The 13,113-nt window shown below is 51.7% G+C and overlaps 1 protein-coding gene across 1 annotated transcript in view; it reads left to right on the top strand.

Annotated features, from left to right (window-relative positions):
• The first annotated feature begins 398 nt into the window (after positions 1 to 398).
• Positions 399 to 13,113, top strand: part of SLIT1 (slit guidance ligand 1) — a 167,561-nt gene continuing 154,846 nt past the window's right edge. Inside the window, exon 1 of the mRNA XM_047073230.1 lies at positions 399 to 595. Coding sequence (XP_046929186.1) covers positions 399 to 595 — 197 coding nt within the window. The remainder of the gene's footprint in view (positions 596 to 13,113) is intronic.

The following is a 13,113-nucleotide window of genomic DNA, read 5'->3' as shown; positions in this document are numbered from 1 at the left end:
GGTGGGAGCGAGCGTGCGGGTGTGAGTGTGTGATTGTGCGTGTGTGTGTGTGTGTGTGTGTGTGTGTGCGCAGGGTGCGTGCGCGCGCGGGGCCTGCCCATTTTCCTCCTCGCAGCAGTCAGTTGGGAGCTGGAGGGAGGGAGAGAGGGAGACAGACGCAGCCAGCGAGAAACCGGAGAGGAGCCGAGCGCCCTCCGCCCAAGGCGCCCTCCCTCGGTCCGCACACAGGCGCCGTCGCTTGGAGGAGCAAGGTGCCTCCCAGCCCGCAAGGGCATCGCGTAGGAGCCCGCGGTCTCCTCGGTGGCGCTGCCCCGGGACCGCACCTGGAGGCCGCCCCGGACGGGGATGGTAAGCGGCTGCCGCCGTCTGGCACACCAGCGGGACGCGGTGAGGGCACCATGGCGCTGACGCCCGGGAGGGGGCCCTCGGCGGGGCTCGTCCGACCCAAGCTCTGGCTGCTGCTGTGGGCAGCCGCGTGGCGCCTGGGTGCCACCGCGTGCCCCGCCCTCTGCACCTGCACCGGCACCACGGTGGACTGCCACGGCACGGGGCTGCAGGCCATCCCAAAGAACATCCCACGGAACACGGAGCGCCTGTGAGTACGGCCCCCATCCCCAGCGCTCAGGGAGCCCCGCGGTTACCCTCCCACCAAGACGAGTTCAGGGCTGGGGTGGGGCAGCACCGTTGGGGCCCCGGCTCTGTGGCCAATAGACGGGTCAGTGCCTGCCGCGGTCCTTCTTGAGCCAGGAGCCAGCAGCACCCCTGTTTCCCTTTCCCGGGATTCAAAGGGCCCTGGCGGGGCTGTCAGCTCCCATCCTCACCCCTGCACCCTGCCCTTAGCCCTGGCAGGCCATTCCCACTGTGCCAGCACTTGATTCCTACAGGGTGCCTGTGACTTGGTGCCAGCAAGCCTTCCTGGCACTCAGGGGGGAAGCTCCTCGCACTGCCAGGCACCATGTCTTCTTTTGGGCACATGGGGCTTGGGCTGTGGTCTGAGCTGCATGTGTGGACTGGGCTCTGTGGGCTAGCAGGCAGGTGATGGGCCGCAAGATGGGATGGAGTTGAAGTTTCCAGTCTTCCCCTGCCTCCCCATTGTTTGCCCCAGAGCCTTAAGAATTCTTCTCTTGCAGGTGTCAGGCATTGGTCCCCCCACCTCACATCCAGCCATCCCTAACCGAGGCAGACAATGGGACCTGAGGGATTTGGGTTTGGGGCCTGGGGTATATTACATCGACACCCAGAAAAGGGTAGGTGTGATAATGCTGAGGGGTCGGGAGCCTGGAGTGGAGACATGGACCATGAAGTCATTTAAAAATAATTCATCTTCCCCTGTTGTCTCTTACTTCTAAATTCTTGAGAAAACTCAGCCCTTTCTAGATGGGCTGAGCTTTGTAGGGTGTGTGTGTGTGTGTGTGTGTGTGTGTGTGTGTATGGATCTATATAATTTGTTTCCCCAGATTCTCCTGCAGAATGTGTGTCTGTGTGAATTCCTAGTACCCGTGGTGTCACCTCAGTAGTGGGAGGTTGTGAGAGTCCCTGTACATGGGCCATGTGTGTAGATTTTTGGTCACATGCAGGGTCTTTGTGCTGCCTGCAGAGGTGACTGCTTCGGGAGATTATTGAACTGGACTTTGGAGAAGGCTGCCAGCTCCTTTGAAACCTGCCTGCCCCTTCTCCCCACACTCCTGGGCAACTGCAGTGGCTCTCAGGAAAGGCGTACATATCTCGATAACTTGAGCGCATTTTCACAGCTCCCAGCTGGCCAAAGGCAGAAATCTGACCCTGGGGAGAGCTATCTCCTGGATCAAACTCTGTACCAAGGTCAGCAATTAGTGAGCACACGTTTGCCCCAGACTCTTCTTGGCTGAGTCTGAAAAATTCCCATGGAGGTTTCAGAGAATTTGCAATCTAGATGCAATCTAGATAGGAATTGGTGTGTGTGTGTGTGTGTGTGTGTGTGTGTGTGTGTGTGTACATGTGTGTTGTGGGGCTGCGGAGAGATGCTGGCATGGGGAGAGGTTGGACAGAATCAGGTTTCCTTGGGGCAGCCTGTGCATTACCCTGTGTGGCTATGGAGAGGGACTGAGGGTCAGGAATCTGCCCAGAGGACCCCTGAGGTTGCAGGGTCGCCCTCCACACCTGTTTGTCCTGGACCTATTCTCTGTTCCTTTGCTGCATCCATAGGGCATTTTTCTTGCAGCTGTTATGCTGATGACAGCCTAGGTCTGTGACACGGTAGCCCATTGCCTTAGCTTTTGGACCTGAATGCTGAAGTCATCCCATTCCTTGCTCTTTCTCTCCACCTTTAGTCTTGAGGACAGTGTCAGTTTTGGCGTTCAGGAACTCTTGAACTCTTTTGCTATCAGAGTGGAATGGAAGTGAAATTTCCTAATGCAAAAGAGAGTTGGGCCTTCAACTGCTGAGGTTGCTGTGTGACCTTGGACAAATTACTTAACTTCTCTGAGCCTTTGTTACTTTCCATCCAGAAAATGGGGCTGCTGATGGTTTTTGTGAGGACCGAAGATCATATATGGAAAGCATCCTGTTTCATTATGTTTACTAAGTGAGAGGTATTATTGTGATAGGATCAGGAGAAAAGTCTCTATTTAATTCAGCAAATGTGTAACAGAGCCAGGAACTACCCTCGGTGCGGAGGCTCCAGCAGGGAGTGAGCAAGTCCCTGCCTTCAAGAGATACACAGGCGAGAGGACCAGGCAGGGGACACATAACTGGAAGCTCTTGGGAGAGGGCCAGGCTGGCAGTGTGATGGGGCTGTGGTGGGGAGCATTGGGGTGGGAAGCACTCTTCTGGAGGGAAGGGGCTTCTCAGAGGATGGGCCATTTTATTAGCATACTTTGGGACCCAGTAGTGGCTGGGTCAGAGTATGCCAAGCGGAGATGGCAGGCAGCCCAAATAGAGGGAACGTTCGGGCAAAAGGCCCGCAGGTGTGCGTGTGCCAGCCTGATGGCTGAGTGGACCGGCTTTGTCCCGGGGCTGCAGTGTGTCACATCCAGTGGGATGTGACAGGGCTTGAGGTTGGGAAGGTGAGGAAGAGTCAGGAAGTCCTCTCTCTCTCTCTCTCTCTCTGGATTTTTCCTTTGGGGACTTCAGGGATGGAATCCAGGGGTGACTTACCAGGGGGAAGCCGGGGGAAGTCTGGTCTTTGCTGAGTGCAAAACTTCTCAGGCGGTGAAAGCCTGTGCAGCAGGCAGGCCTCTGAAGAGCCATTTGAAGAGGAATAGAACACCCCGAAAAGAGGCCTTGGTGAGCGCCCCAGCAGACCCAAAATAGCTGTAGCAAACGCCCTGTCTAATCGATAGGGGTGTCGTGCAGTGTCAGAGCCTGAGACAGTGGCTTCTGCGGCTGTGAAATTGGGAAAGAGTGCAGCTGTGCCTTCGCCTTTTGTCTTCTGGGCAGTTTCTATGGCAGCTCATGAGACCCGGCAACTTTATGATCACATATCCCGTAACTCTGGGTCCGGGCCTGTCCCCCCAAGTCGGAAGAGATTGGTTTGCTGCGGAGACTTCTGGGAAAGGGCCACGCAGACTCCAGAGCTGTGGAGGAGATTGGTTCAGCCAGAGGGGCTGTGGGGCTGGTGGGCTGCGTGAGGCAGGGACGCTGAATAATTCGCTGCAATGGAACAATTAAAATACGGAGTGAGGGTTAGGGGTGTGGTGGAGGAGGCCTGGAAGCTTCATCTCTTTGTAGAACTCAGGCTCAGAGGGACCTAACCACGGCCGCTATTAATTGTCTTTTCTTCTACTCAATGACTTTGATTTTCAGTTGGAGTTTTTAAAAATTAAAACAGTCTTTTAGACTAGAGCGTCCAGAAGAGTGTGATAAGAGGGTGTAATATGCGGGGACACTGCTTCTCCCACCCACCCCAGGCACTTGTATTCTAGATTTGTCACAGATTGCCCTCGTGGGTGCAGGGTGCAGAGACAGGAGAGGCCTGAGGATGCTAAGGCCGGGAAAGGCCCTGGGGGAGGCCCATTGGTCTCCGTTCGCACCTCGGGCCCAGCATGATCTGCTGTTCGTTAGGTTCTGGGGGCCTGTTCTCTTGCATCGTGGCCAGTTTGTCCACTGCCCTAGCTCCCCTGCCTGCTGCAGAGGCCTGGAGGGCCCTTGCCTTTTCCTGGTCTGGCCCCCTGAATCTGGAGGCCCCATTCAACGGGGCTGGGTGGGCATGCCCAAGGAAGACCTTCCAGGACAGCCAGGAGCCTGTTTGGAATTCCAAATGACGGTTGGGTGGTGGTCATGGAGAGGGGTCAGGGGGCCAGACCACAGCCATGTCTGTACTGTGGTCTCCTGCAGCGGAGACCTGCGTTGTACAGGGGAGGCTGCCTCTAAGTGGGGCTGGCGGCTCCAGTAGCAGGTGCTCTGGGCTTATTGCTGGGCTCTGCATGACCGGTGGCAGGCCCTTGGTGCTGTCACTCCATCTGCTCTGAGACCCAGTTTCCCCATCTGTAAAAGGGACGATGATGACAGCTTTGCAGGTTGATGGTGAGGATTAAGGGAGCGAATGCACGTAGAGGGCCTGGTGGTGTGCTTGGCACAGGGCTGTGTGAAAATGCTTTGTGATTTAACTGGGTGATGTTATTATTATTATTTGAGAAGCTCAAGCAAAGGTTTGAGGATTCCGGTGGGGCAGGGGAGAGCTTGGGAGGTAAGCACGTGAGTGTTGGTGGTGCTGCAAGGGACTCTTCTGGAGTCTGGCTGTCCAGAGTGCTCCTTCCTTGGACCTGGGCAGCTTTGTCTCCTGCAGTTTGCAGGAGGGAGCAGGGTGGTGGCCTGCAGGGATTCTCTGCAGGGTAGATGGCGTGAGGACATGGCTCTGGACCAGACTGCCTGGGATTTTAGCCCCATTCTGCCTCTCAGCAGCTGGGGGGACCTTGGACAAGTTATGGGGCTTAATTAATTCATTCAACAGATAGCTGTCTATCGAGTGTCTGCATCGTGCTGAGTGAATAGTGCCGGACAGAACACCAAACCACCTGTCTCTCCCTGAGTTTTAGCCCAGTAAGGGAGGTAGAGATGAATGGCACAATATGAGAATAAACACATAATGGCAAACTGGGGTAAATACTCTGGAGAAGGCGTGACTCCTCAGCACCCCGTTTCCTTGCCTACAAAGTGGGGACGATAGCAGACCTGCTTGCGAGGCTGGTTGTGAGGATTTAAATGCGACAGTGCTGGGAGTGGCACTTTGCACGGGGCCTAGCACACAGCAAGTGCCCCATAAGTGGTAGTATTACTATTGTTATTAAGGTGACAGAATTGCAAGGACGTGAAAGGAACTGGGGCACCACTCATTTCTGGGTCCCAGCATGGCCCCGCTCCCTCTTCCCTCACCGTGTAGCCACTGGTGTTCTGGATGCCCCCGAGAACACTGCCCCTGCCTCCGTGCCCCTCTCGGAGGCAGGGGGCTGGTCCTCGGTGGTCCTGGCTGCCTGGGGCTGCGAGCGGGGGACAGCCGTGCTCTCTGGGGCCGGGTGAAGGGTGGCAGGGACGGGAGGCTCCTGCATTATTGGAAGCAGACAGGAGCTTGGCCTCCAGTCCTGTGCCGGCATTAGCAGCTCGGCAGGGCTCTTGCTTAATGGGATTTTCTCCCCAAATGCTGTAATTATCGCCATACAAATACTTATTACCCAGAGCAGATGACGGCCGGGCCTTGGGCAGTAGCCAGGGAGCTGGGCTGTGCTGGGGAGGGGGTGGGGGTGAGGGGGTGGGGGTGGAGAACGGGCTCCTCTTTTTGATGGAGTTTGCAACCCCCTCCTCTTCTTTCTGGAACCCAGCCTGTGGCGGACAAACAGCTGTTGGGCACCTGCTGTGTGCATAGTGTTATGAGAGGTCCAGAGTGTGGACCCGCTCCCCAGGGAGCTTGCAGGCTGGTGGGCGAGAAAGGTCTGTCTGCAGAAGAGCAGGTGTGCGAAGATGTCTATGGGGATTAAAGCACATCGGCTACCGGCGCTGGCTTTGGTGTGAGGATGGCTCAGTCTGAATCCTGGCTCCATCAACTACCACCTGAGAGATCCCCGCCGGCTCACTAGTGACTCCGTTACTTCATCTATAAAGTGGAGCCAATGATGACACTTACCTTGCAGGGCTGAGTTTGAATGAGATACTCTGTGTAGAGTGTTTAGAGTAACGCTGGGACAAGTAGTCCATCAGCGTCAGAGATGAAGAGACGGGAGTTGGGGTGGGGAGAGGGGCTGATGGGGTCTGAGGGCTGGGCAGGACCTAGGTAAGGGCCGAGCTGCAGCGAGGGTAGGGGAACCTGGGGCATGAGAAAGTGAGTGCCATACATTTGGGGAGGAGAGTAAGGAGCGGATCCAGCCAGTGGGTACATTCGTGTTGGTGAGTTCTGAGATAGGAGGTTAGGGTAATGGATGGGCACTAGGCCATGGGGCTGGGAAATAGGGAGCCATCAGAGGGAGTGTGTGTGTGTGTGTGTGTGTGTGTGTGTGTGTGTGTGTGTGTATGTGTGTATAACATTTTTTTATCAACAAATTTTTTTTTCTTTTACTATTCAGTGGTTTTTTTTTTCATCCTCAGAGTTGTGCAAACATCACTACAATCCAATTTTAGAATATTTTCGTCACCCAAAAAGACTCTTTGGTGCTCCATGTAACTTTCTGTTTTGTTATAATTTCAATTTTGTACAAAAGTTGCAACAAAAGCATAAGGAGCTCCTATACGCCTGTTATCCACATTCGATTGTTCATATTTCCCTGTTTGCTCTATCATATAGTATGCATAGGCACAGTTTTGTTTTTTGGAACTATTTAAGATTCGGTTGGAGGGGCGCCTGGCTCTCTCGGCCGGTGGAGCTTGTGACTCTTGGTCACGGGGTGGTGAGTTCAAACCCCGTGTTGGGCATGGCGCCTGCTTAAAAAGAAAACATATTTTAAAAAAAGATTACATTGAATTGTAAGTCTTTCTGTCTAAATAGCGTGGTGTGGATTTTCTGAGAATACGGCCATCAAAATCAGAACACTGAACATTGCTACAGTACTGGTATCTGCTCCATTGTTCTGTTTGCACTCCATCCGTTGCCTCAACAATGTCATCCGTGGCTCTCGGAAGGTGTGTGCAGGATTACACATGGCATTCACTTGTGACAGCTCTGTAGTCTCCTTTAATTTGGACTAGTTACTCAGCCTGTTGCTTTTCTTGACCTTTACAGTTTCGAAGAAGACAGGCCAGTAATTTTGTAGAATGTCCCTCCGTCTGGCTTCATCCGTTCCATCCTCATCATTATGCTCAGGTTATGCACTTCTGGCAGGTTATGCTACGTAAGTGGCATTGTGTCCTCAGTGGGTCACGTTGGGACGTCAGTTGCCACTGGTTTTAGCAGCCGTCGCTGAGTCACTTCTAGCATCCTCGTTGCTTCTCTGCGTATCAGCTGGCGTTCTACCGCAAGAAAGAACTTGGCCTTTTCCTCCATCTGTTTGTCTGTTTATAACAGGATGGATTCAGGGATTATTATTTTGTTCCTTGGGTTGTTCCCATCATTATTTATTTGGACGCTCAGAGTGTGTCCCACGTTTGGGGGAGCCCCTTCGGGCTGCCCCTGTGTCCTTTTGAAAAGACCCTTTGAGCACTTACCCCAGGGGTTTTGAGCGGAGGGTGACAAGTGCAAAGTAGTGTTTTACGACATCCTGTTGCCTGGCTCTGGTGTGGAGGGGGAGACCGGCTGGTGGCGGGGAGGCCTCTTGGTTATGGTCACTGTGGTTTCTGGCTTTTCCGTTGACAGTGGCTTCACTGCCACTGCTGTGATTTTATTCTTAAAACAAAAATGTGAGCAACTTGTATTTTAAAATAATTTTAGACTTACAGGAAAGTTGCAAAAATAGTACAAATACCCTTCACCCAGCTTCCCCTAATGTTTTCTTTTCTTTTTTTAAAGATTTTATTTTATTTTTAATATTTATTTATTTATTTACTTACTTATATTGAGAGAGAGAGTGTGCATGCAAGCAAGGGAGAGAGGCAGAAGGAGACAGAGAGAGAGAGAGAGAGAGAGAGAGAGAGAGAGAGAGAGAGAGAGAATCCCAAACAGGCTCCATGCTCAGTACAGAGACCGGCGTGGGGCTTGGTCCCATGATCCTGGGATCATGACCTAAGACGAAATCAAGATTCACATGCTCAACCGATGGAGCCACCCAGGTGCCTCAGATTTTGTTTTTAAGTAATCTCTACACCCAGTGCGTGGCTCGAACTCACAACCCCAAGATCAAGAGCCGCGTGTTCTACTGAGTCAGCTAGGTGCCCCATCTTCCCCTAATGTTAACATCTCTCTTACCCATAGCGTGATGATCAAAATTAAGAAGTTAACATTGGCACAAGGCTATTAAGTAAGCTACACACTTTATTTGGATTTCACCAACTTCTTCTCTAGCGTCCTTTTTCTTAAAAAAAATTTTTTTTTCATGTTATTTATTTTGGGTGGGGGGAGAGAGAGAGAGGGAGAGAACAAGTAGGGAAGGGGCAGAGAGAGAATCCCAAGCAGGCTCTGTGCTGTCAGGACAGAGCCTAATGTGGGGCTCAATCCCAAGAACCATGAGATCGTGACCTGAGCCAAAATCAAGAGTCAGATGCTTAACCACCTGAGCCCCCCAGGTGCCCCAGGGTCCTTCTTCTATCCCAGGGTCCAGTCCAGGATTCCACATGATGTTTAGTTGTCATTTCCCCTTAGTCTCCTTCAGTCTGTGACAATTCCTTAGTCTTTTCTTGCTTTTCAGGACATGGGCACTTCCGAAAAGTACTGGTAAGTTATTTTCTGGAAGGCTCTTCATTTTGGCTTTGTCTGATGTTTCTCCCTGATTGGATTGAGGTAATAGAGTTTTGGCAGGAATGCCGCAGGGATGGTGTGCCCTTCCCCGTGCATCCTGTCAGTGGTAGGTGACACTGATAGGTCTCATTGCTGGTGATGTTAACCTTAATCTCTTGGTTAAGACAGTGTCTGCCTGTTTTCTTCCCTGTGACATTACTGAATTCACATTTGCTGTTAATAAATATTTGGGGGAGATACGTCAAGGCTGCCATAGACTTTTTGTCCTCAAATTCTTACCTACTAATTTTAGCATCCATTAATGGATCTTGCCTACAACCATTATTATGCAATTTTGATTTTCTATTTCCCTCATTCCTTCTACATTTATTAATTGGAATTCTTCTGGAAGGAAGAGCACTTTATTGCTTTTTAAGAAGCTGGTTTGTTTGATGGGTACCTTGGGTTTTGAGTTTCCTGAGGGCAGGGCTGTGTCTCATGTATCTTTGTAGTCCCATTGTCTGGTAGGTGCTCAAAAAAGATGTGTTCAATGAGTTGGTTTTTTTTTTTTTTTTTTTTTTTTAAGCATGTAGCAAGACATGGGGTGCCTGGCTGGCTCAATCAGAAAAGTATGTGACTCTTGATTGAGGGGTTGTGAGTTTGAGCCCCGTGTTGGGTGTTACAGATTACTTAAATTAATAAAACTTAAAAAAAAAGTTTAACAAAATAAAAACATTGGCAAGACATTTTATGGTTCGGATCTTTGCTTTAGAAAATATAGTCATCATGGTGGGCTGAATAATGGTCCCAAAGATGTCCCTGTTCCAATCCCTGGAACCGTGAATATGTTGCCTTACATGGCACAGGGGGTCTGCAGATGCAGTTAAGGATCTTGAGATGAGAGATGATCCTGGGTTATCAGGGTGGCCCTGACATCATCACAGGGTTCCTGTAAGAGAGAGGCAGGAGGGACAGCTTCAGTAGGAGATATAATCATGGAAGCAAGGGGTGGGAGGGTGGGGGAGGGGCCATGAGCCAAAAGGGACATCCAGAGCTGTAAGATAATACATATGTGTTGTTTTAAGCCCCTAAGCATGTGGCAGTTTGCTACGGTACCAGTCGCAACAGCCACAGTCCTCATGGAGTTGAGCCACAGGGGCTGAGCCACAGGAGGAAACAGGACTGGACCGAGGCAGGAAGTACAGAGAGAGCTAATGAGAAGGTCATGGGGCCCTAAGCCTCCAGCCTGGGGGAATGATCTTGGGACTGGAGTGAACTTTGGGGAGGGTGGCTGAGCCGGGAGAAGAGAACCTGGCTTCTACTTCTTCTGTTTGAGTTGCCAATAATCAGCTACATTTAAAAGGTGACCTTAAGGATAGGGATAGGGGATGGTTACTTTGTAGAGTATGTGGACTGGAGAGACAGTTGGGAAGGCCTCCTGGGGAAGAGGTGGAACAGAAACTTCAACAGGAATAAGGATTTCCTGGGTTGGGGGCAGTGGTTGGGCCTGGCTGCTCAGTTGGTAGAATCTGCAACTCTCGATCTCAGGGTTGTGAGTTCGAGCCCCACATTGGGTGTAGAGGTTACTTACAAAAAATAAAATCTTAAAAAAAAAAAAAAAAAGAATTTCCTGGGAAGCTGGTATAAAATGCAGATTCCGAGACCCGTCCCCGAGGTGCTGATTCAGCAGGTTTTTGGCAAAGGCAATTCAGGCGATTCAGATGCAGGAGGTGCCCAGAACACATTTGGAGAGAAGCACTGGGTTTCCTGGTAAGGAAAGTGCATCCTCTGAAGATTCATGAGGCTTGACTTTAGCTTCCGCCCACGGTAAGATGGCAGGAGGTGATGTGGGTGAAGGTCAAAGGTACTGACTTCCAGCTATAAAGTCAGTAAGTCCTGGGATGTCAAGTACAGTATGGTGACTGCAGTTGATAATACTGTATTCTAGGGGCACCCGGGGGGCCCTGTGGGTTGAGTGTCTAACTCTTGATTTTGGCTCAGGTTATGATCTCACAGTTTGTGGGATTGAGCCCCACATTGGGCTCTGTGCTGATGGCTCAGAGCCTGCTTGGGATTCTCTCTCTCTCTCTCTCTCTCTGTACCGCCCTCATCCGCTTTCTCTCTCAAAGTAAATAAAATAAAATAAATGCTGTATTGTATATTTGAAAGTTGCTAAGAGAGTAGATCTTAAAAGTCCTCATCACAAGAAAAAAATGTAACTATGTGAGGTGACACATGTTAACTAGACTTACTGTGCTGATCATGTTGCAATATATACAGGTATCTAATCAATGTGTTGTACACCCAAAACCAACATAATGTTGTACGTCAATTATATATCTCATTAAAAAAAAAGAGGGGGCACCTGGGTGGCTCAATCGGTTAAGAGTCTGACTCCTGATTTCAGCTCAGGTCATGATTTCATAGTTATGGGATTGAGCCCTACATCAGGCTCTGCGCTCACAGCACAGAGCCTGCTTGGTAGTCTCTCTCTCCCCCTCTCTCTCCCCTTACCCCACTCTCTCTCTATCTCAAAATAAATAAATAAACTTTCAAAACGGGGGTGGGTGGGTTCAGGAGGAAGAGAAGGCAACAGGGGAGGAGAAGGTGGAGAACAAGAGCTCCTGGCTGCTTGTGGATCCGAACCTGGCCAGGTGTTTCTTGGCCACGCCGGAGAAGGAGTTTGGAGATGGGGAGGGGGCTTCACCTGGGAGAGCAGACAGGCTGCCTGAGGACAGCTTCTAGACCTGTGGTGTGGGTCACTGGCCAAGCTGGGCAGCCTGTTTCCTGGGAGAAGTGGGAGGCAAAGGCAGGTGGTTGGGAGTGAGTCAGCCGTGAGGAAGTCTGCGGGAGGGGAAAGCAGGCAGGAGCGCTGAGGGGGAGTGGGCTCGGCAGTGTAGGGGCAGATGGACCGGAGCATGGAGGGCTAGGGGGCGATCTGGAAATGAGGAGCCAGACCCTTGGGGATGGGGAGACAGGTCAGAGAAGGAGAGCAGCAGCGGGGAATTGTGATGGGGTCTGTGGTCACCACGGAAAGCCCCCAGCCCGGGCCAGGCTCAGAGCCCTGCTTTACCCTCCCCTGCCCTTTTCTGCTCACAACTGTCCCTGGAGGAAGCTGTTATCGCTGCTCTGCTGAGGAGTGGGTTGGAGAGGCGTACCATGTGCCTGGGGGCACAGACGGCTGCTGAGCGGGGTGTCCAGGATCCCTGAGCCTTGAGGCTCTGAGATGTGTTTGTGTTTAGTCTTTAAAATCTGGCTACTGCACCACGCATCTTAATAAGGCCTGGCTTCTTTCATTCATTCACTCATTTATCCGACGTTCGTTCAGCACCTGTGAAACCCCTGTGGGGGCTTAGCCCTGGAGCATGAAGGCAAATTGGCCGCGATTGAGTCCGGCCTGCGCAGGTTTGCAGGGTGGGCCCAAGTGCAGGCCGGCACAGGGAGGTGTCCAGCCTCAGGGTGGGGGTTCAGTGAGCAGAGTCGGGGATGGAGATGTGGGGAGGTGTTGTGGGAGGACTCAGCGTCAGAGCGTTAGCTGGTGGATAGCCTCTCAGGGGCCTGAGGTGGGCAGGGCTGTGCTTTTAGGGCTAGGCCCCAGACCTGGGAAGGGGATTGGCGAGGGCAAGTCCAGGCCTTGGTAATGAAGAGACTGGGGTGGACTTCATGCCTCAGAGCAGAATACACCATGGAATGGGGGTTAACAGCTGGGCCCTGACCCCCTCACACCCATTAGAAGGGCTGCTATCAAAAAACCAGCAAATACCAATTGGTGCTGAGGGTGTGGAAACACCCGGGTGTACTATTGCTGGGAATGTAAAATGGTGTAGCCCCTCTGGAAGACATTCTGACGATCCCTCAGACAATTAAGCAGAATTACCAGATGATCCAGCAAGTCCACGTCTGGCTCTGCGGCCAAAGGATTGAAAACAGGGTCTCAAAGATATTTGCACATGTTCATAGCAGCGTTATTCACAACAGCTAAAGGGCGGAGGCAGCCCAAGCGTCCATGTACAGATGACTGGGTAAACACAACGTGGTGCACACACACAGTTGGAAAATAATTCGGCCTTAAGAAAGGAAGGAAATCCTGGCACATGTTGCAACATGGATGAACTCTGAGGACATCAATGCTAAGTGAAATAAGCCGGTCACAAAAAGACAAATACTATTATGATTCCACTCATATGGGGTACCTGAATTGGTGAAATTCCTAGAGACAGAAGCAGGATGGTGGTTGCTAGGGTCAAGGGCGCGGTGGGGGGGGGGGGGCGAGGAATGGAGAGTTATCGTTTAATGGGTACAGAGTTTCAGTTTTCCAAGATGAAAAATCTCTTGAGATC

This window comes from Lynx rufus, unplaced genomic scaffold (genome assembly GCF_022079265.1).
Source record: "Lynx rufus isolate CCGP_SWC_20201006 ecotype Redwood Valley unplaced genomic scaffold, mLynRuf1.p SCAF_11, whole genome shotgun sequence".
Taxonomy (NCBI): Eukaryota; Metazoa; Chordata; class Mammalia; order Carnivora; family Felidae; genus Lynx; species Lynx rufus.
This window is presented reverse-complemented; position numbering and strand designations above follow the sequence as displayed.